The sequence below is a fragment of the Rattus rattus genome, chromosome 2 (assembly GCF_011064425.1).
Source record: "Rattus rattus isolate New Zealand chromosome 2, Rrattus_CSIRO_v1, whole genome shotgun sequence".
NCBI lineage: Eukaryota > Metazoa > Chordata > Mammalia > Rodentia > Muridae > Rattus > Rattus rattus.
The window spans coordinates 176,986,488-177,012,310 of NC_046155.1; the positions used below are offsets into that span (position 1 = coordinate 176,986,488).

The 25,823-nt window shown below is 41.3% G+C and overlaps 2 protein-coding genes across 2 annotated transcripts in view; both read right to left on the minus strand.

The window, feature by feature from the left end:
• The window catches only part of Gp6 (glycoprotein VI platelet), a 38,242-nt gene extending 31,025 nt beyond the window's left edge, over nt 1-7,217 (minus strand). Inside the window, exon 1 of the mRNA XM_032895212.1 lies at nt 7,128-7,217. Within this exon, the coding sequence (XP_032751103.1) occupies nt 7,128-7,217 (90 nt within the window). The remainder of the gene's footprint in view (nt 1-7,127) is intronic.
• LOC116892651 (leukocyte immunoglobulin-like receptor subfamily B member 4) lies at nt 6,572-24,379 on the minus strand. Its single transcript, XM_032894472.1, has 7 exons — nt 23,873-24,379; nt 23,591-23,626; nt 22,362-22,646; nt 20,776-21,063; nt 7,785-7,889; nt 7,625-7,667; nt 6,572-7,432 (listed from the first exon to the last, which is right to left on the minus strand). The coding sequence occupies exons 1-7, from the start codon at nt 23,901-23,903 to the stop codon at nt 7,375-7,377; spliced, it is 846 nt and encodes a 281-aa protein (XP_032750363.1). The 5' UTR covers nt 23,904-24,379; the 3' UTR covers nt 6,572-7,374.
• Between the last annotated feature and the right edge of the window lie 1,444 nt (nt 24,380-25,823).

Genomic DNA, 25,823 nt, shown 5'->3' on the forward strand with positions numbered 1-25,823 from the left:
GGGTTTGCAAGCCCCTCAGGTCTTTCAATCCTTTCTCTAATTTTTCCAATGGGGGGCCCGTTCTCAGTTCAGTGGTTTGCTGATAGCATTCACCTCTGTTTTTGACATGCTCTGGCTGTGTCTCTCAGGAGACATATATCTGGTTCTTGTCAGTATGCACTTCTTAGCTGCATCAATCTTATCAAATTTTGGTGACTGTATATATATATACATTCCTCCAGTCTCTGCTCCAAAATTTACCTCCATATACCTTCCTATGAATATTTTTGTTCCCCCTTTAAGAAGGAGTGAAGCATTTGCACTTTGGTCCTCCTTCTTCTTGAGCTTCATGTGGTCTGTGAATTGTATCTTGGGTAATTCCAGCTTATGGGATAATATCCACTTATCAGTGAGTGCATACCATGTGTGTTTTTCTGTGATTGGGTTACCTCACTCAGGATGATATTTTCTAATTCAATCCATTTGCCTATGAATTTCATAAAGTCATTGTTTTTGACACCTGAGTAGTACTACATTGTGAAGATGTACCATATTTTCTGTATCCATTCCTCTGTTGAAGAGCATCAGGGTTCTTTCCAGCTTCTGGCTATTATAAATAAGGCTGCGATGAACATAGTGGAGCATGTGTCTTTGTTATATGTTGGGGCATCTTTTGAGTATATGCCCAAGAGAGGTATAGCTGGGTCCTCAGGCAGTTCACTGTCCAAATTTCTGAGGAACCTCCAGACTGATTTCTAGAGTGGTTGTACCAGTCTGCAATCCCACCAACAACAGAGGAGTGTTCCTCTTTCTCCACATCCTCGCCAGCATCTGTTGTCACCTGAGTGTTTTACCTTAGCAATTCTGCCTGGTGTGAAGTGGAATCTCGGAGTTGGTTTTTTTTTTTTAAGTTGGCATGAAGTTGGGAGGTGTTACAGTAGATAGTCAAAGTAGACAGGTAGTTAGTGGAGAGTAAGAAGCAAATATGATCAAAATGCTTTGTACACATGTATGAAATTCTCAAAGATTCAATACTGATACACTTATAAAAAATAAATGAGTCAGGGTTGGGGATTTAGCTCAGTGGTAGAGCGCTTGCCTAGGAAGTGAAAGGCCCTGGGTTCGGTCCCCAGCTCCGAAAAAAAAAAGAACCAAATAAATAAATAAATGAGTCAGGATATATTTTTCAGCTTTAAAAACAAGATTTATTTATTTTATGTATATGAATACGCCGTAGCTGTCTTCACACACACCAGAAGAGGTCATCAGATCCCATTACAGATGGTTGTGAGCTACCATGTGGTTGCTGGAAATTGAACTCAGGACCTCTGGAAGAGCAATCAGTGCTCTTAACCACTGAGCCATATCTCCAGCCCAAAATATAGCTTTTTAAAAAGGGCTTTTTATGTGAAGTTTTGCTGCTTTGTCTCTCATATAGAGTAGCATCATTTCTTGGTTACTTTAAAACCTTAAAGTTGATTCTATTTTTTGTTAATTGTGCAATCAAAATTTATCGTTTCATTTTTTCTCATTTTTTATTATTTTTTCTCCATCTTTATTAAAAAGGGTTTTTCTTATTTACATTTCAAGTGTTATTCCCTTTCCCAGTTTCCAGGTCAACATCCCGCTAATCCCTTCCCCTCCCCTTCTATATGGGTGTTCCCCTCCCCATTCTCCCCCCATTAATGCCCTCCCCACAACAATCCCATTCACTGGGGGTTCACTCTTAGCAGGACCAAGGGCTTCCCCTTCCACTGGTGCTCTTAATAGGCTATTCACTGCTACCTATGAGGTTGGAGCCCAGGGTCAGTCCATATATAGTCTTTGGGTAGTGGCTTAGTCCCTGAAAGCTCTGGTTGGTTGACATTGTTGTTCACATGGGGTCTCAAGCCCCTTCAAGCTCTTTCAGCCCTTTTTCTGATTCCTTCTACGGGGGTCCAGTTCTCAGTTCAGTGGTTTGCTGCTGGCATTTGCCTATGTATTTGCCGTATTCTGGCTGTGTCTCTCAGGAGAGATCTACATTCGGTTCCTGCACTTCTTTGCTTCATCCATCTTATCTAGTTTGGTGGCTGTATATGTATGGGCCACAAGTGGGGCAGGCTCTGAATGGGTGTTCCTTCTGCCTCTGTTCTAAAGTTTGACTTCCTATTCCCTCTCAAGGGTATTCTTGTTCCCCTTTTAAAGAAGGAGTGAAGCATTCGCATTTTGGTCATCCTTCATGAGTTTCATGTGTTCTGTGCATTTAGGGTAATTCGAACATTTGGGGTAATATCCAATTATCAATGAGTGCATACCATGTGTGTTTCTCTGTGATTGGGTTACCTCACTCGGGATGATATTTTCCAGTTCCATCCATTTGCCTATGAATTTCATAAAGTCATTGTTTTTGATAGCTGAGTAATATTCCATTGTGTAGATGTACCACATTTTCTGTATCCATTCCTCTGTTGAAGGGCATCTGGGTTCTTTCCAGCCTCTGGCTATTATAAATAAGGCTGCTATGAACATAGTGGAGCATGTGTCTTTTTTATATGTTGGGGCATCTTTTGGGTATATGCCCAAGAGAGGTATAGCTGGGTCCTCAGGTAGTTCAATGTCCAAATTTCTGAGGAACCTCCAGACTGATTTCCAGAATGGTTGTACCAATCTGCAATCCCACCAACAATGGAGGAGTGTTCCTCTTTCTCCACATCCTCGCCAGCATCTGCTGTTGATGGAGTTTTTGAATCATAGCCATTCTCACTGGTGTGAGGTTGAAACTCAGGGTTGGTTTTTTTTTTTTTTTCTTTTTTTTCGAGCTGGGGACCAACCCAGGGCCTTGCGCTTCCTAGGTAGCGCCTACCACTGAGCTAAATCCCCAGCCCTCAGGGTTGTTTTGATTTGCATTTTCCTTATGACTAGAGATGTTGAACAGTTCTTTAGGTGATTCTCAGTTATTCGGCATTCCTCAGGTGTGAATTCTTTATTTCTCTCTGAGCACCATTTTTTTTATTAACTTGTGTATTTCTTATTTACATTTCAAGTGTTATTCCCTTTCCCGGTTTACGGGCCAACATCCCCCTAACCCCTCCCTCTCCCCTTCTTTATGGGTGTTCTCCTCCCCATCCTCCCCCCATTGCCGCCCTCCCCCCAACAATCACATTCACTGGGGGTTCAGTCTTAGCAGGACCAAGGACTTCCACTTCCACTGGTGATCTTACTAGGATATTCATTGCTACCTATGAGGTCAGAGCCCAGGGTCAGTCCATGTATAGTCTTTAGGTAGTGGCTTAGTCCATGGAAGCTCTGGTTGCTTGGCATTGTTGTTCATAAGGGGTCTCAAGCCCCTTCAAGCTCTTCCATGAACACCATTTTTTAATAGGGTTATTTGTCCCCCTTCACTCTAACCTCATAAGTTCTTTGCATATTTTGGATATGAGCCCTCTATCAGTTGTAGGATTGGTAAAGAACTTTTCCCAATTTGTTCGTTGCCGTTTTGTGCTAACAAAAGTGTCCTTTGCCTTACAGAAGCTTTGTAGTTTTATGAGATGTCATTTGTTGATTCTTGATCTTAGAGCATAAGCCATTGGTGTTTTGTTCAGCAAATTTTCTCCAGTGCTCATGTGTTCGAGATGCTTCCCCACTTTTTTTCTTTTTTTTTTTTTTTCTTTTTTTCGGAGCTGGGGACCGAACCCAGGGCCTTGCGCTTGCTAGGCAAGCTCTCTACTGCTGAGCTAAATCCCCAATCCCCCACTTTTTCTTCTATTAGTTTGAGTGTATCTGGTTTGATGTGGAGGTCCTTGATCCACTTGGACTTAAGCTTTGTACAGGGTGATAAGCATGGATTGATCTGCATTTTTCTACATGTTGACCTCCAGTTGAACCAGCACCATTTGCTGAAAATGCTATCTTTTTTCCCTTGGGTGGTTTTGGCTCCTTTGTCAAAAATCAAGTGACCATAGGTGTGTGGGTTCGTTTCTGGGTCTTCAGTTCTATTCCACTGGTCTATCTGTCTGTCTCTGTACCAATACCATGCAGTTTTTAATCACTATTGCTCTGTAATATTGCTTGAGTTCAGGGATAATGATTCCCCTGGAAGTCCTTTTATTGTTGAGGATAGTTTTAGCTATCCTGAGTTTTTTGTTATTCAAGGTGAATTTGCAAATTGTTCTGTCTAACTCTCTGAAGAATTGGATTGGTATTTTGATGGGGATTGCATTGAATCTGTAGATCGCTTTTGGTAAAATGGCCATTTTTACTATATTAATCTTGCCAATCCATGAGCATGGGAGATCTTTCCATCTTCTGAGGTCTTCTTCAATTTCTTTCTTCAGAGTCTTGAAGTTCTTATTGTACAGATCTTTCACTTGCTTGGTTAAAGTCACACCGAGGTATTTTATATTATTTGGGACTATTACGAAGGGTGTAATTTCCCTAATTTCTTTCTCAGCTTGTTTCTCTTTTGAGTAGAGGAAAGCTACTGATTTATTTGAGTTAATTTTATACCCAGCCACTTTGCTGAAGGTGTTTATCAGGTTTTGTAGTTTTCTGGTGGAACGTTTGTGATCACTTAAGTATACAATCATGTTGTCTGCAAATAGTGATATTTTGACTTCTTCTTTTCCAAGCTGTATCCCCTTGATCTCCCTTTTGTTGTCTGATTGCTCTGGCTAGAACTTCAAGAACTATATTGAATAAGTAGGGAGAGAGTGGGCAGCCTTGTCTAGTCCCTGATTTTAGTGGGATTGCTTCAAGTTTCTCTCCATTTAGTTTAATGTTAGTGACTGGTTTACTGTATATGGCTTTTACTATGTTTAGGTATGGGCCTTGAATTCCTATTATTTCCAGGACTTTTATCATGAAGGGGTGTTGAATTTTGTAGGAGTTTTTTTTAATGTTTCAAATTATCTTCAACAGTTGTGTCAATATCTTCTACGGTATCTTCTACACCTGAGATTCTCTCTTCTATCTCTTCTATTATGTTGGTGATGCTTACATCTGTACTTCTTGACTTCTTTCCTAGGTTTTCCATTCCAGGGTTGGCTCCAATTTTGTTTTCTTTATTGTTTCTACTTCCACTTTTAGGTCCTGGACAGACCACTTTATTCAATCCCTTCACCTATCTGATTATGTTTTCCTGTATTTCGTTAAGGGATTTGTTTCCTCTTTAAGAGCTTCTACCAGTTTGTCTGTGTTTTTCTGTGTTTCTTTCAGTGAGTTATTTATATCCTTCTTAAAGGAATCTATTATCTTCCTGAGATAGGATTTTAGGTTCAGCATCTTGATTTTCAGGTGTTTTAGTGTATTCAGGGCTTGCTGTGGTGGGAGAACTGGGTTCTGATGATGCCCACATATATTGGCTTCTGTTGCTTATGGTCTTGTGCTTGCCTCTCTCCATCTGTTTATCCTTGGGTTTGCTGGTCTGAATGGCTCTGTCTGGAGTCTGCCTCTTTTGTCTGTGGGTTGCTTCAGGTCTCCCGGTAGGCCTGTGTCCCTAATTGTAGCAGACCTCCTGTGCGGCCTTCCAACTGTGAGGTCTTCAGTGGGCCAGAGAAGCTGCTGATCCATTACCCTGGCTGCAGCAGATCTCCTGGGAGGCCTTCAGACTGTTGAGTCTTCAGAGGATCAGTCAAGCTGTTGCCCTGTGTGCAGCTATTATCTAGAGAGGCCTACAGACTGTGGTTTCTGTTTCCCTGTGTGCAGCAGAAGTCCAGTGGGGATTTCAGACTGTTGGGTCAGTTGTCCTGACGCTGAGGAGCCCCTGGGAGGTTTTCAGATTATGGTGTCAGTTTCCCAGTTGCTTTGTGTGCAGAGGAACTCCTGGAATGCCTTCAGGCAGTGGCCCTGAGTACATCTGACCTCCCGGGTTGCCTTCAGGCTGTGATGTCTTCAGGGGAGCAGTCTAACTAGCAATCTGCCTATGCAGAAGGTGCCAGCCAGAAGGGTGTTTATTTGTTAGCTTTCTTGGCTGTTTGTAAAGGACTTTATTCCTTCCTCCAACTTTTTCAGTCTTTTTCTCAAATTCTTCAAAGGATTTATTCACTTAATTTTTAAAGGACCCTATCAACTTAATAAAATTGGTTTTAAGATCTCTTTCTTGTGTTTCTGGTGTGTCAGACTACCCAGGGCTTACTATAGAAGGATACCAAGGATTTGGTGGTGACATATTGCCCTGACTGATATTTATTGTGGCTTTTTTAACTTTTTTATTTGTTCTTTGTGAATTTCACATCATGTACCCTAATTCCGCTCATTTGACTTAGTTTAAAGGTGTAGTCTATTATGGAAGTGAGAATACAGTAGATAAACACGCCTCTAGGTGTAGTGGTAGGCACATGATACAGATGGTCATTCTAAATCCGTAGTCAGAAAGCAGAGATCAATGAATAATGATGTTTCACTTAATTTCTACTTTTTATTTCATCTAAGACCCTGCCCCATAAAATAGTATGACCCATATTCATGGTATGCCTTTCCACTTCAGGAAAACATTTTTGGAAGAGCTCTGCAGACATACCTACAAGTATATCTCCTACATGATTCTAAAACACATCACTTGACAGCCAAGGTTAAGGATCACACTGTTGAAGTGTTCTGTATCACTAATCAACAGGATTTCACATTATACCACTTGCCTCTTTCAGTAGATGATGGAAACCATGTCTTACTAAGTTAATGTGAGCCAAAGGAAAGAGTCATCTGCACACATCTGACAGGTATACAAGCAAGTGAATGAGAAAATCACAAGGAATTGGAAGGTTGCTGAGTGACGTCTATAAGCTCCAGAGTTCCTTCACAGTTAACAAGCTTCTCTACACTTGAGTTCATTGGAGCTCCAAGGCGATGGGTTAAGTTGAAGAACATGAGAAGCTTCATTCATGTCACCTCCCTCTGCTGAAGAAATAGCTTCACACTTCATTGCTAGCTCTGGCTCTCCTCTTGGGATAATCTGAGTGTGGCATACACACAGGTCTGTGTAGACATGTGGTGAAGAGTATTGGAGGGAAGTGAATCCATGTTCTCCAGGAAGATCTCTTGGCATAGTTGGGCATAAGTCACCTCCTTTGAGTCTTCTACTGCAGACAACTTCTATCATAAGACACAAATTATGAAGAAAATACCAAGGTAGGATTTAAGAAAATGAGAGCAGGAAGGTAGGGAAAGCTCACCTTTGTGTCCGCCTGGCAGCAGTTCTCAGGCTGAATGCATTCCAATTCGTCATCTGAAAGGAAAGTTGAGAGAGTGGGCCTCTTCCACATGAGCCTTTAAACTATATAGATTTGTATTTTATATTTCACAAATGACCAACAGAATCCTAGGGAAAGACAGCAACATCACACAGCAGAATGGCACCCCACCCCACACCTCTTCTGCTCTTCCATGAAAGCCTACTAAGTTCCACAAGCATCACTTTCCTCAGAGACACTCCACCTTACATTTAATTTTTTCATCGGTGTCCATGGCTGGGCTGGAGCTGAGTAAAAATAAAGTAGAAATGTTAAATTATGTATATATTATATATACATATATAGAAATTATATATGAGTAGAATTTTTAGTAGTTAAGAGTGCTTATTGAGCAGCAGAGGCCCTGGCTTCAATCTCCAGTGCTCAGTCTTAGATGGATATGCAGAGGTGTATTTATTAAGAGGGCCAAATTTCCATACCTCTTATATTTCACTTGGGTCCTGGTCTTAGCACTGCTGGTCTCTACAAAGAAACAAAGATCAATCTTAGAACCCAACAAGCCCCATACACCCCATACATCCCACATACTTCTTACACCCCATATACCCCTCCCAGATTAATATCCTTCCTGGGACATACTGCATTTAGCCCAATGATGGCAGAGGTAGATGAGGAGGAGGAAGAAGATGAGAAAGCAGACAGCAGCAACTGTGACCCAAACCACAATGGGAGACACAGATGGACCTGCAATTAGAAAACAGTAGTAATCTGTTATTAAAGGTCTGTTATATTAATTCACTCATTCAATCAAAAATTTATTGAGTGCCTACCTTTTACCAAACACAAAACGAGGTATTTAGGAAACTATAGGGAACCTACCTAACAAAAGAGTTGAAGCAATAAATTCATGTTATTGATCATATACATAGTATCTATGATAAGTCTTATAAAATAGTCTTACAGTGTAGCCCATGATGACTTCAACCTTGAGACCTTCTTGACTTCTGCTGTCTTCAGCTGAGATCATAGGCATACCTAACTGATGAGAGAAATTAAATACAGTACCAAACAAAATTCATTTGGGGAAGTGATTCATAAAAGACAGCACTCAGTTCTGTTTCCAGATAGTCTACGAAGAACATACACTAATCTTGTCCAGGGGCCTGAGTTAACCTCATACAGAAAAGACAATTAGGAAACAACAGGGAAAGTGTTTTATCATAAAAATTGGAGGTCAACCATGAAATACAACAGTCAGAAATTGAAAAATATAACAAGTTTCAAATATATATCTAAATGAAATATCAGTCTACAAAGTGACTAGCATACAGTGACTAATGTATTCTGTTTTGTTTGTTTTAATAAAAGAAAGAGCCTCGGTTGTCTGACTCCAGAGGAAAATACCTAATGCCATCTGGGACCCCAGTGCACAGAGGCTACCAGAAAGGCGGTGCAGGCCCTCCTGGTTGGCACCCTCATGGAGAGCTCAAAAGCAAGCCCCCACAAGAAACTTGAGCTGCAGGACCACAGGTAAGACACACTTTTCTGCTCCAAGCGACCTGTCTGGTGGTCTCAGGACATACAGAGGCAAAATACCTCTGGGACCAGACACTTCTGGTTTTTAGCTGGAGCCCCAACCTCAATGATCCCGGCCCGCAGCTCACTGTTCCCAAACCCCTTGGGAGGGAGAGCTCACAGCCCAGACAGGTGGGCACTCCTGAGACTGCAGAGCAGAAGAGACCACCAATACTGTTCACCCCTGCCCACATCCCTGGCCCAAGAGGAAACTGTATATGGCCTCTGGAAACCAGAAGGTAGGGGCACTGGAGCTGCAGGTGCCCCATGCTCCAAACACCACTGGACCTGAAGGGACCTGATCAATAGTTCTCTGCACCCAAATCCCATGGGAGGGAGACCTAAACCTTCAGAGAGGCAGACACGCCTGGGAAGTCAGAAGAGACTACACTCTGCCCACATTTCTGACTGCAGAGGAAAACACCTAACGCCATCTGGGACCCTGGGGCACGGGGGCTCCCAGAAAAGGTGGTGGAACTACCTAAAGACTATACATGGACTGACCCTGGACTCTGACCTCGTGGTAGCAATGAATATCCTAGTAAGAGCACCAGTGGAAGGGGGAAGCCCTGGGTCCTGCTAAGACTGAACCCCCAGTGAACTAGACTGTTGGGGGAGGGGCGGCAATGGGGGGGGGTGGGGAGGAACACCCATAAGGAAGGGGGGAGGAAGGGGATGTTTGCCCGAAACCGGAAAGGGAATAACACTCGAAATGTACATAAGAAATACTCAAGTTAATAAAAAAAAAAAAAAAAAAAAAAAAGGTGGTGGAGGGCCTCCTGGTTGCCACCCTCATGGAGCTCAAAAGCAACCCCCGACGAGCAAACTTGAGCCGTGGGACCACAGGTAAGACCAAATTTTCTGCTCCAAGACCTGCCTGGTGGACTCAGGACACAGGCCCACAAGAACAGCTGAAAACCAGCAGACAAGAAAGACTACACACCAGAAAGCAGAATACTCTATTCGCATAACTGGCTGAAAGAAAACAGGAAAACAGGTCTACAGCACTCTTGACACACAGGCCTATAGGATGATCTAGCCACTGTCAGAAATAGCAGAACAAAGTAACACCAGAGACAATCTGATGGCAAGAGGCAAGCGCAGGAAACGAAGAAACAGAAACCAAGACTACAAGGCATCATCGGAGCCCAATTCTCCCACCAAAGCAAACACTGAATATCCAAACACACCAGAAAAGCAAGATCTAGATTTAAAATTATATTTGATCATGATGCTGGAGGACTTCAAGAAAGACATGAAGAACTCCCTTAGACAAACGCAGGAAAACATATATACATAAATAGAAGCCCATAGAGAGGAGTCACAAAAATCCCTGAAAGAATTCCAGGAAAACACAATCAAACAGTTGAAGGAATTAAAAATGGAAATAGAAGCAATCAGGAAAGGACACAGGGAAACAACCCTGGATATAGAAAACCAAAGGAAGAGACAAGGAGCCATAGATACAAGCATCACCAACAGAATACAAGAGATAGAAGAGAGAATCTCAGGAGTAGAAGATTCCATAGAAATCATCGACACAACTATCACAGATAATATAAAACGGAAAAAGCTACTGGTCCAAAACATACAGGAAATCCAGGACTCAATGAGAAGATCAAACCTAAGGATAATAGGTATAGAAGAGAGTGAAGACTCCCAGCTCAAAGGACCAGTAAATATCTTCAACAAAATCATAGAAGAAAACTTCCCTAACCTGAAAAAAGAGATACCCATAGGCATACAAGAAGCCTACAGAACTCCAAATAGATAGGACCAGAAAAAAAACACCTCCCCTCACATAATAGTCAAAACACCAAATGCACAAAATAAAGAAAGAATATTAAAAGCAGTAAGGGAAAAAGGTCAAGTAACATATAAAGGCAGACCTATCAGAATCACACCAGACTTTTCACCAGAGACTATGAAAGCCAGAAGATCCTGGACAGATGTCATACAGACCCTAAGAGAACACAAATCCCAGCAAAATTCTCAATTAACATAGATGGAGAAACCAAGATATTCCATGACAAAACCAAATTTACACAATATCTTTCTACAAATTCAGCCCTACAAAGGATAATAAATGGTAAAGCCCAACATAAGGAGGCAAACTACACCCTAGATAAAGCAAGAAACTAATCGTCTTGGCAACAAAACAAAGAGAAGAAAAGCACACAAACATAACCTCACATCCAAATATGAATATAACAGGAAGCAACAATCACTATTCCTTAATATCTCTCAACATCAATGGTCTCAACTCCCCAATAAAAAGACATAGATTAACAAACTGGATAGGCAACGAGGACCCTGCATTCTGCTGCCTACAGGAAACACACCTCAGAGACAAAGACAGACATTACCTCAGAGAGTAAAGGCTGGAAAACAACTTTCGAAGCAAATGGTCAGAAGAAGCAAGCTGGAGTAGCCATTCTAATATCGAATAAAATCGATTTACAACTAAAAGTCATCAAAAAAGATAAGGAAGGACACTTCATATTCATCAAAAGAAAAATCCACCAAGATGAACTCTCAATCCTAAATATCTATGTTCCAAATACAAGGGCACCTACATACGTAAAAGAAACCTTACTAAAGCTCAAAACACACATTGCACCTCACACAATAATAGTAGGAGATTTCAACACCCCACTCTCATCAATGGACAGGTCATGGCAACAGAAAATAAACAGAGACAAAGACAGACTAAGAGAAGTCATGAACCAAATGGACTTAACAGATATTTATAGAACATTCTATCCTAAAACAAAAGGATATACCATCTTCTCACCACCTTATGGTACTTTCTCCAAAATTGACCATATAATTGGTCATAAAACAGGCCTCACCAGATACAGATACATAGAAATAATCCCATGCGTGCTATCAGACCACCACGGGCTAAAGCTGGTCTTCAATAACAAGAAGGGAAGAATGCCCACATATACGTGGAAATTGAACAATGCTCTACTCAATGATAACCTGGTCAAGGAAGAAATAAAGAAAGAAATTAAAGAATTTTTAGAATTTAATGAAAATGAAGGTACAACGTACCCAAACTTATAGGACACAATGAAAGCTGTGCTAAGAGGAAAACTCATAGCGCTTAGTGCCTGCAGAAAGAAACAGGAAAGAGCATATGTCAGCAGCTTGAGAGAACACCTAAAAGTTCTAGAACAAAAAGAAGCAAATACACCCAGGAGGAGTAGAAGGCAGGAAATAATCAAACTCAGAGCTGAAATCAACCAAGTAGAAACTAGAAGGACTATAGAAAGAATCAACAGAACTAAAAGTTGGTTCTTGGAGAAAATCAACAAGATAGGTAAACCTTTAACCAGACTAACGAGAGGACACAGAGAGTGTGTACAAATTAACAAAATCAGAAATGAAAAAGGAGACATAAGTACAGAATCAGAGGAAATTCAAAAAATCATCAGATCTTACTATAAAAGCCTATAAACAACAAAACTTGAAAATCTGCAGGAAATGGACAATTTCCTAGACACATACCAGGTACTGAAGTTAAATCAGGAACAGATAAACCAGTTAAATAACCCCATAACTCCTAACGAAACAGAAGCAGTCATTAAAGGTCTCCCAACCAAAAAGAGCCCAGGTCCAGATGGGTTTAGTGCAGAATTCTATCAGACCTTCATAGAAGACCTCATACCGATATTATCCAAACTATTCCACAAAATTGAAACAGATGGAGCACTACCGAATTCCTTCTATGAAGCCACAATTACTCTTATACCTAAACCACACAAGGACCCAACAAAGAAAGAGAACTTCAGACCCATTTCCCTTACGAATATCGACACAAAAATACTCAATAAAATTCTGGCAAACCGAATCCAAGAGCACATCAAAACAATCATCCACCATGATCAAGTAGGCTTCATCCCACGCATGCAGGGATAGTTTAATATACAGAAAACCATCAACGTGATCCATTATATAAACAAACTGAAAGAACAAAAACCACATGATCATTTCATTAGATGCTGAGAAAGCATTTGACAAAATTCAACACCCCTTCTTGATAAAAGTCCTGGAAAGAATAGAAATTCAAGGCCCTTACCTAAACATAGTAAAAGCCATATACAGCAAACCAGTCGCTAACATTAAACTAAATGGAGAGAAACTTAAAGCAATCCCACTAAAATCAAGGACTAGACAAGGCTGCCCACTCTCTCTCTACTTATTCAATATAGTTCTTGAAATTCTAGCCAGAGCAATCAGACAACAAAAGGAGACCAAGGGGATACAGATCGGAAAAGAAGAAGTCAAAATATCACTATTTGCAGATGATATGATAGTATATTTAAGTGATCCCAAAAGTTCCACCAGAGAACTACTAAAGCTGATAAACAACTTCAGCAAAGTGGCTGGGTATAAAATTAACTCAAATAAATCAGTAGCCTTCCTCTACACAAAAGAGAAACAAGCCGAGAAAGAAATTAGGGAAACAACACCCTTCATAATAGTCCCAAATAATATAAAGTACCTCGGTGTGACTTTAACCAAGCAAATAAAAGATCTGTACAATAAGAACTTCAAGACTCTGAAGAAAGAAATTGAAGAAGATCTCAGAAGATGGAAAGATCTCCCATGCTCATGGATTGGCAAGATTAATATAGTAAAAATGGCCATTTTACCAAAAGCGATCTACAGATTCAATGCAATCCCCATCAAAATACCAATCCAATTTTTCAAAGAGTTAGAGAGAACAATTTGCAAATTCATCTAGAATAACAAAAAACCCAGGATAGCTAAAACTATCCTCAACACTAAAAGGACTTCAGGGGGAATCCCTATCCCTGAACTCAAGCAGTATTACAGAGCAATAGTGATAAAACTGCATGGTATTGGTACAGAGACAGACAGATAGACCAATGGAACAGAATTGAAGACCCAGAAATGAACCCACACACCTATGGGCACTTGATTTTTGACAAAGGAGCCAAAACCATCCAATGGAAAAAAGATAGCATTTTCAGCAAATGGTGCTGGTTCAACTGGAGGTCAACATGTAGAAGAATGCAGATCGATCCATGCTTATCACCCTGTACAAAGCTTAAGTCCAAGTGGATCAAGGACCTCCACATCAACCCAGATACACTCAAACTAATAGAAGAAAAACTAGGGAAGCATCTGGAACACATGGGCACTGGAAAAAATTTCCTGAACAACACACCAATGGCTTATGCTCTAAGATCAAGAATCAACAAATGGGATCTCATAAAACTGCAAAGCTTCTGTAAGGCAAAGGACACTGTGGTTAGGACAAAACAGCAACCAACAGATTGGGAAAAGATCTTTACCAATCCTACAACAGATAGAGGCCTTATATCAAAAATATACAAAGAACTCAAGAAGTTAGACCTCAGGGAGACAAATAACCCTATTAAAAAATGGGGCTCAGAGCTAAACAAAGAATTCACAGCTGAGGAATGCCGAATGGCTGAGAAACACCTAAAGAAATGTTCAACATCTTTAGTCATAAGGGAAATGCAAATCAAAACAATCCTGAGATTTCACCTCACACCAGTGAGAATGGCTAAGATCAAAAACTCAGGTGGCAGCAGTTGCTGGCAAGGATGCGGAGAAAGAGGAACACTCCTCCATTGTTGGTGGGATTGCAGACTGGTACAACCATTCTGGAAATCAGTCTGGAGGTTCCTCAGAAAATTGGACATTGAACTGCCTGAGGATCCAGCTATACCTCTCTTGGGCATATACCCAAAAGATGCCCCAACATATAAAAAAAGACACATGCTCCACTATGTTCATCGCAGCCTTATTTATAATAGCCAGAAGCTGGAAAGAACCCAGATGCCCTTCAACAGAGGAATGGATACAGAAAATGTGGTACATCTACACAATGGAATATTACTCAGCTATCAAAAACAATGACTTTATAAAATTAATAGCAAAATGAAGGAAATGGGAAAATTTCATCTGGGTGAGGTAAACCCAATACAGAAAAACACACATGGTATGCACTCATCGATAAGTGGCTATTAGCCCAAATGCTTGAATTACCCTAGATCCCTAGAACAAATGAAACTCAAGACGGATGATCAAAATGTGAATGCTTCACTCCTTCTTTAAAAGGGGAACAAGAATACCCTTGGCAGGGAATAGAGAGGCAAAGATTAAAACAGACACAGAAGGAACACCCATTCAGAGCCTGCCCCACATGTGGCCCATACATATACAGCCATCCAATTAGACAAGATGGATGAAGCAAAGAAGTACAGGCCGACAGGGTCGGATGTAGATCGCTCCTGAGAGACACAGCCAGAATACAGCAAATACAGAGGCGAATGCCAGCAGCAAACCACTGAACTGAGAATAGGACCCCCGTTGAAGGAATCAGAGAAAGAACTGGAAGAGCTTGAAGGGGCTTGAGACCCCATATGTACAACAATGCCAAGCAACCAGAGCTTCCATGGACTAAGCCACTACCTAAAGACTATACATGGACTGACCCTGGACTCTGACCTCATAGGTAGCAATGAATATCCTAGTAAGAGCACCAGTGGAAGGGGAAGCCCTGGGTCCTGCTAAAGACTGAACCCCAGTGAACTAGACTGTTGGGGGAGGGCGGTAATGGGGAGGGTTGGGAGGGAACACCCATAAGGAGGGGGAGGGGGGTTGTTTGCCCAGAAGCCGGAAAGGGAATGACACTTGAAATGTATATAAGAAATACTCAAGTTAATAAAAAAAAAAGAGTTAAAAAAAAAGAAATACTCAAGTTAATAAAAAAAAAAAAACTCAAGTTACTAAAGATAAAAAAATAAAAAAATAAAAAAAGGAAGAGCCTCATAGCAAATCCTGGAAAACTCTAACTCTACATAGCAGGGTCTTTCATATTTGTGTGCACTAGTGCACTAGTCACAGCAACCGTGGAATTTACACACAGCTTAGATGTTTATTCACTGATAAATGGATAAGACAATGTAACATATAGGCAGGGTAGACCTTGATGCAGCTGGAAAGAAAATGAAATCACAATGGCCATAAGAAAATAGATGAAACTGGAAATCATTATAGTATACTAAGTAAAGCAGACTCAGAGGGAAAGTACTACACAGTTTCACTCATGTAAGAAATTCACATTTAAAACTATGAGTGCATGTATTGAAACTAAAAAAGGCTATCATAAGGAAAGAGAACTTAAGATATGTAAGAAACTGAATGTGTGATGAAATTATGTAACAGGAAAGCAGCAGTGGGGACTATCTTCGGGGCAAAAAAAGAAGAAGTAATGGCCCTGGTTCTTCCTTCCAGCCCCATGTTTCCAGAAATAAGACTCAGACTCAAAGTATATTTACGAGTACCTTGGCTATATAGCTATTCTCTTCTCTGACTAGATATAACAAAAGATATCCAATTTATTCCAGCCTACATTCTGCCATGTGGTTGGTTACCTGTGCTCAAGTAACATGTATCCATCTCATCACATCTTCCCAGCCTATTTCTTTCTTCTCATCTAGCGTCTCTCCAAGTTTTTCTTCCTGCTGGTTTATGACCCTCTCCTTAGTCCATCTCATGCCTCCAATCTCTCCCTGTGTCTCTCTTGAATCTTTCTCTTATACTCTTACTATTTCTTATACTCTTACTATTTCCTAGAACCTTTTCTCTTCCTGCCAGTGTCCCACCTCATATTTATTGTCCCAGCTCTCTGACTATTGGCTTTTATATTGACAGGTGATGTTTATAAGAGATTTTCTCTACACAGTAATAACACATATGGCCTCAAACTCACCAAGATCTGAGTGCTGGAATTAAAGATATGTCTGCAAGCCATCATACCTGTCCTGAAATTTTAATGTAAACATGAATTGAGCCAGTCATCAGTGTGACGCACCTTTAATCCCAGCTCTTGAGAGATAGAGACAAGCATATCACTGAGTTCAAGGCCAGCATGATCTACAGAGCAAGTTCCATGATGGTTAAACAGAGAAACCAGTCTCAAAAAGCCAAAACAAAATCATTTGTTTAAAAAGAAAGAAGACAAAAGGCTAGTGAAATGGCTCAAAGGATGAACTTACTTGCCTTGTAAGCATGAGGACCTGAGTTCAAATCTCCAGCAGCCACATGAAAACATAGGCATAATCTGTACATGCTTGTAACCTCACCATCGGGGAGAGGAGACAGCAGAGTCTCAAGAGTTCAGTGGTCAGCCAGCCTAACCAAAACAGCAGGCTGTAGGTTCAATGATAGGCTCTATCTCAAGGAAATAAGGTAGAACACAGTAGAGGAAGACATTGGGCACCATCTTGCACTGGACTCCACGTGTGTGCATACAAGCAATCCCTTATGTGTGCATGTATTACACACAGACCACACACCACTCACACTTTTACAAAAAGAAAAGAAAATGGGAACTAACTATGCGAGGAAAAAAACCAGTTGACAGAAGAGAAGGGACATGGGGGAGGACAGAGAGGAGGGTGGCAATGAGAACAAATCATAATGTCATATGTGTAAAGATGCTTCAATAAAATATATTGCTTTGTGTGTCCTGAAATAAAAACTATTTTTTTTTAAAAATGTCATTGTGTTGGTAGTACTGATTAGAATCTTGACGGCATCTACCTAGGAGATAAGCTTCTGGGAATATCTGTATGTAGAATGCTCTACTTTTGTGTAGTGTATAGTCATGCCTGTGAATGATCATACTCTATAGAATAATTGAAGTGGGAGCCCCCATTCTATAAGTGAGAAACATCATTTCCAGTACTTGAGTCTTGCACTGTATAAAAAAGGAGAAAGGTGGCTGAGCCCAAGCAGTCGCCTCTCTCTGTTCCTTAGATGCCTAAATTCTGATGCAACATAGCCAGCTGCCTCAAGTTCCTGCCACTACAATGAATAAACCTCAATTACCTCAAACTGTGAAATAAAGTAGACCTTGACTGCCTTAAGTTGCTTTTGTTACATGTTTCATGGCAGCAAAAAGAAAAAGGTAGCTAAAGCAATAGTATTTACACAGGGTGGGGTTTTATTCAGACATAAAGATGAACTGAGGTAACTGGCCAGACTTGCAAATGAAAATGGGGTCTTCATATTGAGCAAAATAAATCAGACTCAAAAGGCATATGGTTTACCTTTGTGGAAGTTGGGTATCCGTGTGTGTGTGTGTGTGTGTGTGTGTGTGTGTGTGTGTGTGTGTGTGTGTGTGTGTGTACACATCTGTAGAATATACATATTAATGACATCAAGGAGAAAAGAGACTAGACAAGAATAGAAGACTGTGGGAGTGAGGACAGATACAAAAGAAAATAATGAAGGTGAATATTGCCATAGTAGAGAATATATTTAAAAGAAAATGGCATCGGGTTGGGGATTTAGCTCAGTGGTAGTAAGCGCAAGGCCCTGGGTTCGGTCCCCAGCTCCGAAAAAAAGAAAAAAAAAAAAGAAATGGCATCATGGAACCCATCACTTTGTGCAACAAATAAACACTTAGAAAAATATTTAATGTGAGCTTTCTGTGGGAAGAATAGATATAAGTATCAGGGAGAAAGAAGAAAGACAATGAATCGGCTGGGTTAAAGGTGACTGTGGCATGACAGAGATGACATTAAAAAAAAGAAGAAATGGGAGTTTAAAAGGTATTTCCAAACACAAAAGATGTTTTGACAATGAGCCATGTGAGAATTGACAGCAAAAGAGGATATCTGAAGAGTCCCAGTTCAAGACAGACATCCAGACCCTCTGTCAGTACAAAGACGTATGTGAGGAAGATGTGTGGAGACTTTCCAGTTCAGGGCTCTATTGAGATGTGTATTTCAAATATCCCATTGGACATAGAATTCTGAAGATCACAGAGAATTTCTTGAATGCAACAATAAAACTAAAAGCCATCAGCAGATGTTGCACAGAAGTAGATGTCTAATTGTGTGAAGACACCACCAACAGCCCTGTATGCCGCCTGCTCCCATAAAAACTCATCTCTATTCTACATGGGATTTCTTCCTCCTGTCTCCTCATGGCCATCTTACCCATGCACACTTGATGATTTCTCTAATTCCCAAGTTGAATTTCCCTGGCCCTGCCTGGAGTTCTCCTTGCTGATGAGGTATCTAGATGGGCCGCAGAAGCCAATGAGCTTCTTCTGTTCCTGGTCCTTCCTTCCTGCAAAGGATATTTAATCCCTGGTCCGCCCTGAGGAAGATGTACACCTTCATATCCACCATCAAATAAAGCAGTTTGGCCAAGCAAGGACCATCTCCCTCATCAAGAATCATGGAGAGGGGAGGTTTCATCTGAAAGAGTCATGCCTAAATATCCAGGAGGAGGCCTTCTGTATTTTAGCCCCTTCTCATGCTCATCACTCACTTGGAACCAAACAGGATTCCATCCCTGCCATAGGCTCATCCCTTTCTGCCTGGCACGTAGGAGAATCACAGACCTGTAGACCCCCATTCCCAACTCCCTGAGGTCAGGAGGACGGAAACCACAGCATGCATCCGAGATCCTGTATCTTCTCACCCAGGAAAACATGGGCCTGGACCCCTATCTCTGGCTGTTCTCCTCCCCTAAACAGCTTGCCAGCAATGATCAGGCACCCCAGCATGGAGGCAGACACACAGTCTGACACTGCTGGACTGATGGTTATTCAGAGGTAGCACTGTGATGACAAAAGGTGGTGGAACAAATAAGTGTAGTCCTCATCCCTCATCCAGGAAAGTTCCCTTCAACAGATGAAGACCATTGCACATTATGTTATGTATAACATTACAAACAAATGGACAGTATGAGGCCCAGGTACAATGAATACATCTACAAAATGACTCAAACATTTTGAAAGAAGGGGGGGGAAATTATAAGAGCCAAAGGATAAGGGATTTTGTTGTGAGATTGTGACTTCTAGTAATGTCAGAAGCAACACATGTTAAGTCTCATTAACATGACTGCCTAACTATGCACTGAACAACAACAACAAAGTAGACATATCAAAGGGTATGGGCTAAACCCTACAAAAATAACTAGAGGGAACTAAGACTGCTAAGAATGGGAGAAATAGTCTTCCCCAGAGAATAGCACATCAGTTGGTTATCCAACAACAAAAAAATCATCTCTGGAAACATACAAACAAGAACATTGTACAGACTGAGCAGGTTTCAGATAGATAGATAGATAGATAGATAGATAGATAGATAGATAGATAGATAGATAGATAGATAGACAGACAGATAGATAGACAGGCCCAGACAGAGGTAGAGATATATGTGTAATATGTATAGATAGATATATAACAATTAATGGAAAAATAAACCATAAATTTGAAAGACAACAAGGAGGGGTATATGGGTGGATTTAAAAGGGAGAAAATAATGTAAATAGATTATAATCTAAAAAATAAAAGTAAAGAAAAGAAAGGTGAAGATCTTTTGAGTTCTGGAAAATCACCTCCAATGAAAACATTAGCACAAACTCAAATTTTCGGTCACCATTGACTGACTAGTGCTGTACTTGTCACGCACAAGATTCAGAAAGGAATGTTGATGGGTAACAGTAAACAAGTGGTACAGCATCTTTCCGAATGCATCTTACTATGGATAGGTAAGTACTGTTACCCCCAGCATGACTATACTTGCATCTGTCCCCAAAAAATATAATTAACACATAATGCCCATCATGGCAGTTTAGACACAGCACTGTGCTCACAAAAGATGTTGTGAGAAAAGATTCAAGACTTCCTGAATAAAGAAACTAGCATAGACTCTTTCATTTTCAATATCACTATTAGCTAGGGAGAGGTGTGTGTGTGTGTGTGTGTGTGTGTGTGTGTGTGTGTGTGTGTGTGTGCATGCGCGCACACCTGTGCATACACTGAAGTAAGTTACAAAGTCACAACTATGTAGAACACCATGTACTATGCTGGGTAATATCTGTTCTCCAAAAGAATACACCTGCATCTGACCTAATTTCACATGATTGGCAGAAATTTTTCATAGTCCAGATGCAATAATATCCCACATGGCATCCTTTGGGACTGCTCTAAGCACAGAGACAATGACCAACTATCAGATATTCTTACCTGGGATTAAAAGCTCAAGGGGGTCACTAGGCAATGACCACAAATAGGAATTGACTTTGGGAGATACAAAGCATCTGTAGGTCCTCTTGTACCCTGGGCTCACAGGGGAGATGAGGAATGTGTTATGGTCCTGTTGTAAGCAGTTCCGAGGAAAGGAAGCATTTCCATCTCTGCAGAGGATGAAGAGGTCAAAGAAATGATGTGTGTGACAGACCAGGGTCACATTTCTTTTTGAGAATCCCTGGGGTCCTGAATCAATAGTAAGAGATGGTTTCTCCTTGTAAGCACCTAGAAGTGGAAAGACCCTGTGGTTAGCTGCTTATGGTAACACAGACCTCTAATCTTAGGTAGGACTCGGGAAGCAGAGGCAGGTAAATCTCTGTGAATTTGAAATCATCCTGCTCTAAATAGAGATTTCAAAATCACAAAAAGACCCTGTTATTTAAAAACATAATTAACCTGAGAGAATGTTTGCAGCTAACCATTGGACTGAACAAGGGGACCCCAGTGGAGGAGTTAGAGAAAAGACTGAAGGAGCTGAAGGGGTTTCAACCCCATAGGAAGAACAATAATATCATTCAACCAGACTCCACCAGAGCTCCGAGGGACTAAACCACCAACCAATGAGTACAAATGGAGGGACCCATGACTCCAGCCACATATGAGATAAAGGATGGCATAGTCCAGCATTAATGGGAGGAAAAGCTCTTGGTCCTGTAAAGGCTTATTTCCCCAGTGTAGGGTAATGCCAGGGCATTGAGGTTGGAGTGGGTGGGTGGCAACAGGAGCATCCTCATAAAGGCAGGGGGAGAGGGAAGGGATATGGGAGAGGAGAGAAGAGGATAACATTTGAAATGTAAATACATAAAATATTCAAGAAAAATAAAATTATTTTAAAAATTAAAAATTTTAAAAATAAAGACATTATTAAAATTGACCATAAAATTCAGTCTTATAAAAGACAATATGAAACCAAAAGTTAATTCATCAATCTATAAATATCACGAAGCATGCTCATATTATTTTCTATGAAAAACAACCATAGAAGGTTCTATGTAGTTACAGAATGTGCTGTCGTTCCCCATGATCTCCATCACTTAGGGACCATAGTCACCATTCTGAAGGGAGCCTAGGCTACAGTTAGCACAGAGGAAGGATCACAAACCTACAAAGGATCAGGTTATGAATCTAGGTTGGTGAGGTCTTGCCAAATATATACAATGCCCTGAGTTTTATGCCCATCATCAAATGAATGATGTGGCTGACCAAGTATATAGTGCTAGTACTAACAAAGTAGAATCAGAAGGAGCAGAAGGTCAAGATTATGTGTGGATACACATCAAGTTCAAGATCAGACTGAGATATTTGAGATCCTGTTTCCAAAAGAAGTAGAGAAAATGGAAATTAAAAAGGAAAGGATAAAATAAGAGAAGAGGAAGCAAAGGGAGGATAGGACAAAAGAGGAAAAGAAAGAAGAGAGATCAATGTATAGGAGCAGACATACAGGGCAGGGCCTGTGATGGGGCATGTGCAGTTCACTGAGGTAGGCAAAAAGCTGAAGAACAGTGTTCATGGCAATTACTCACCTGTCACAATCAACTCCAATTTGTCACTAGTTTGTGACCATTTGCCTCCATTGTAATAGTAACAGTAGTAAATCCCAGCATGGGTGTGTATGATATTCTGCAGACTGAACTCAAAAACCTCCTGGTCTCCCTGTGGGGTTTTATCATACCATATTTCATTGTGTAAATAATTCTGTAGACGCATGTTGGTCACTCCTGGAGGGGACCTGCAGAAGACAGTCACTGTACTGCCTGTGGAAATCACAGTTCCTGGTACTGCCCAGATTGAAAGATAAGGAGATGGTCCTACAGAGACACAGAAGATTTCTTGTCATCTAATGTCAGGAGAGCCTGGTTCCAGAAAGTTATAGAGTAGCTCCCACATCAATCATGAATCAAGAAAATGGTCACACAGTCAGGTGGAAGGGCCAGTATGGTGGAGGCAATTGCTCTGTTGGCATTCTTTCTTCCTAGATGACTCTAGCTTATGTCATGTTGAATGAAAACAAACCAGCAGAATTTCTGGCATGTTTCAATAGGCCTAATCATCTTTACTGTTTTCAAACAACATAGGGATAACTCTCATACTTTAGTGCTATCAAGTGACTTCTCTCCTTGTCTCCTGCCAGCCCGGGAATCAACCCTGAGGATTGACATTCTTATCACCAAACCTTAACATTTCCATGGGCCAGTCAGCATGATGTTCCATTAAATCACTGACCTATGTCTTTCTTTGTCTCTTGCTTCTCTGTAAAAACCAACCATTATCTACCACTCCAATCTCACAAAAAAAAAAAAAAAACCTGGGAGCCTCTGAATATAAATGAACCTCCTTTGTGCTGCCCCCTTATTAGAAAGCATTTACTTCAACTCTGTCCCATTGATGATGTGTCTTCCTAGGAGCAGGCCTCAGTAAGAGAGCCAGACACAGCACACATGAGAAGAGATGAGAAGAAAAAGAAAGCAAATTAAATTCAAAATTAAATGCCTGAATCCTAAGGAATAAACAAGGGTCTGGGTGCCCCCTCCTCCATATCCTTCTAGACTGGATAGCATGGAGGTCTTTGTAGCCCATGGTGAAAGATCCATACCCCAAAGATGGCTACACTAGTAAGGACTAAATATGAAGGAGGTATAAAGGTGGCTGCCAATATAAACTGCATCTCAGGATCTGCTCAAGATTCCTAAACTTCCAATGCTACTCCAAACCAAAATTCAGTTCCCCAGGGCTAAAATAGAAACAGACTCACCATAGTGTGCCCAGATCCTCTGCTCTATTAAACACACTGAAACAGGAAAAAAAGATCTGATGAGAGAAGTCTGCCCTGTTATACACTGATCCCAACCCAGAGTTCAGATTAAAAACAGCAGGGCAAGATAGACAGGCAGAGGTCAGGAATGGACATTTTGCAGCCATCAGGCCAGGTCTTCCTAAAGGAAGAATTTGGGGGGGGGAGAGGGAGGGAGTTTTAAACCTTGGAGTTTGTATTAATTACCTTCTGGCTAAGAATAATGACTCCTGTAGTACTTACCAAATCCAAGAAGAGCAGCCCCAAGGCCCATGACAATGATTTGTGCCAGATCTCCACATCCACACACAGAGAACTAGTGACACTCTCTGCACAGGGGGACACACCCATCGGATAGAGCAGACTGGTTCCTGGAAACCCTGTCAAGAATTATGACATCCAACAAAACAGGAAGGGCATAAACTCTTGCACAATCCATGTCTATGACTTCTTAATTCTATACCACATATAGAGGCCAGGCAGGCAGTGGTTCCTTTATATTCTGTCTCTTCAGGCTTTAAATTCTCAAAGATATTATATGTATAGATATACTATCCTCTGGTATTCCCATATATGTATATTCTTGTCAATGTTTGAGAGAAAACAGTGAGATGCAAGCAGAAAACGTGGATCCCAAATAACCCACAAATCTACTGGAACAGTCAGAATAGTCTGGATGGGAAACAGGCAGAGATGAAATAAGACAACTTGGATTACAGGAGGGTAGAGCCAGAAACGATAAAAACCAATGCTTCTACATACATGGTATGTACTCATTGATAAGTGGCTATTAGCCCAAATGCTTGAATTACCCTAGATGCCTAGAACAAATGAAACTCAAGACGGATGATCAAAATGTGAATGCAGATCGCTCATGAGAGACACAGCCAGAATACAGCAAATACAGAGGCGTATGCCAGCAGGAAACCACTGAACTGGAGAACAGGACCCCTGTTGAAGGAATCAGAGAAAAGAACTGGAAGAGCTTGAAGGAGCTCAAGACCCCATATGTGCAGCAATGCCAACCAACCAGAGTTTCCAGGGACTAAGCCACTACCCAAAGACTATACATGGACTGACCCTGGACTCTGACCTCGTAGGGTTGCAATGAATATCCTAGTAAGAGCACCAGTGGAAGGGGAAGCCCTGGGTCCTGCTAAGACTGAACCCCTAGTGAACTAGACTGTTGGGGAGAGGGCAGCAATGGGGGGAGGTTGGGAGGAACACCCATAAGGAAGGGGAGGGGGAGGGGATGTTTGCCCGAAACCGGGAAAGGGAATAACATTCAAAATGTATATAAGAAATACTCAAGTTAATAATAAAAAAAAAAAAAAGCAATGCTTCTGCAATATGTGCATTTCTCGGTAACTCTTCTGAGCAAATAACTACACAGCAAAGTCCCTACACTGACAATGCAAATAACAGAAACAAAAATAATGCAACTTAAAAGCAGATTATGGAATCCCTGGCCCAAGAGGAAACTGTATGGGGCCTCTGAGAACAGGAAGATAGGGGCACTCAACACTACAGTCCAGACACCACCCGGATCTGAAGGGACCCAGTTAAACAGCTCCCTGCCCCCAAATTCCTTGGGAGGGAGAGCTAGACCTTCAAAGGAGCAGACACACCTGGGAAGCAAGAGGAGACTACTCCCTGCCCACATTTCTGACTCTAGAGGAAAATGCCTAGCGCCATCTGGGCCACCTGTGCACAGGGTCCCAAGCGATGGCGGGGCAGGCCCTGCTGGTTGCTGACCTCACGGAGTGCTGAAACCCAGCTCTAAGAAGCAACTCCAGGCTGGAGACCAGAGGTAAGACCAACTTTTCTGCTCCAAGCAACTTGCCTGGTGGACTCAGGACACAGGCCCACAGGAAGAGTTGAAGACCAGTAGACAGGAACACACCTGAAAGCAGAACACTCTTCCCACAACTGGCTGAAAGAAAAGAGGAAAACAGGTCTACAGCACTCTTAACACACAGGCCTATAGGACAGTCTAACCACTGTCAGAAATAGCAGAACAAGGTAACACCAGAGACAACATAATGGCAAGAGGCAAACACAGGAACCCAAGATATAGAAATAAAGAATACATGGATTCTTCAGAGCCCAATTCTCCCTCCAAAGCAAACACAAAATATGCAAACACACCAGAAAAGCACAATCTAGATTTAAAATCACATTTGATCATGACGAT

Excerpts from the sequence above, each read along its gene's own strand:
- LOC116892651 (XM_032894472.1), bottom strand. The coding sequence starts at position 23,903 with ATGGGCCTTGGGGCTGCTCTTCTTGGATTTG. Across the intron at positions 22,647-23,590 it reads GAGGATCTGGGCACACTATG|GACCATCTCCTTATCTTTCA; the intron begins GTGAGTCTGTTT and ends GTGTCTCTGTAG. Across the intron at positions 7,668-7,784 it reads CCATCATTGGGCTAAATGCA|AGACCAGCAGTGCTAAGACC; the intron begins GTATGTCCCAGG and ends GTTTCTTTGTAG.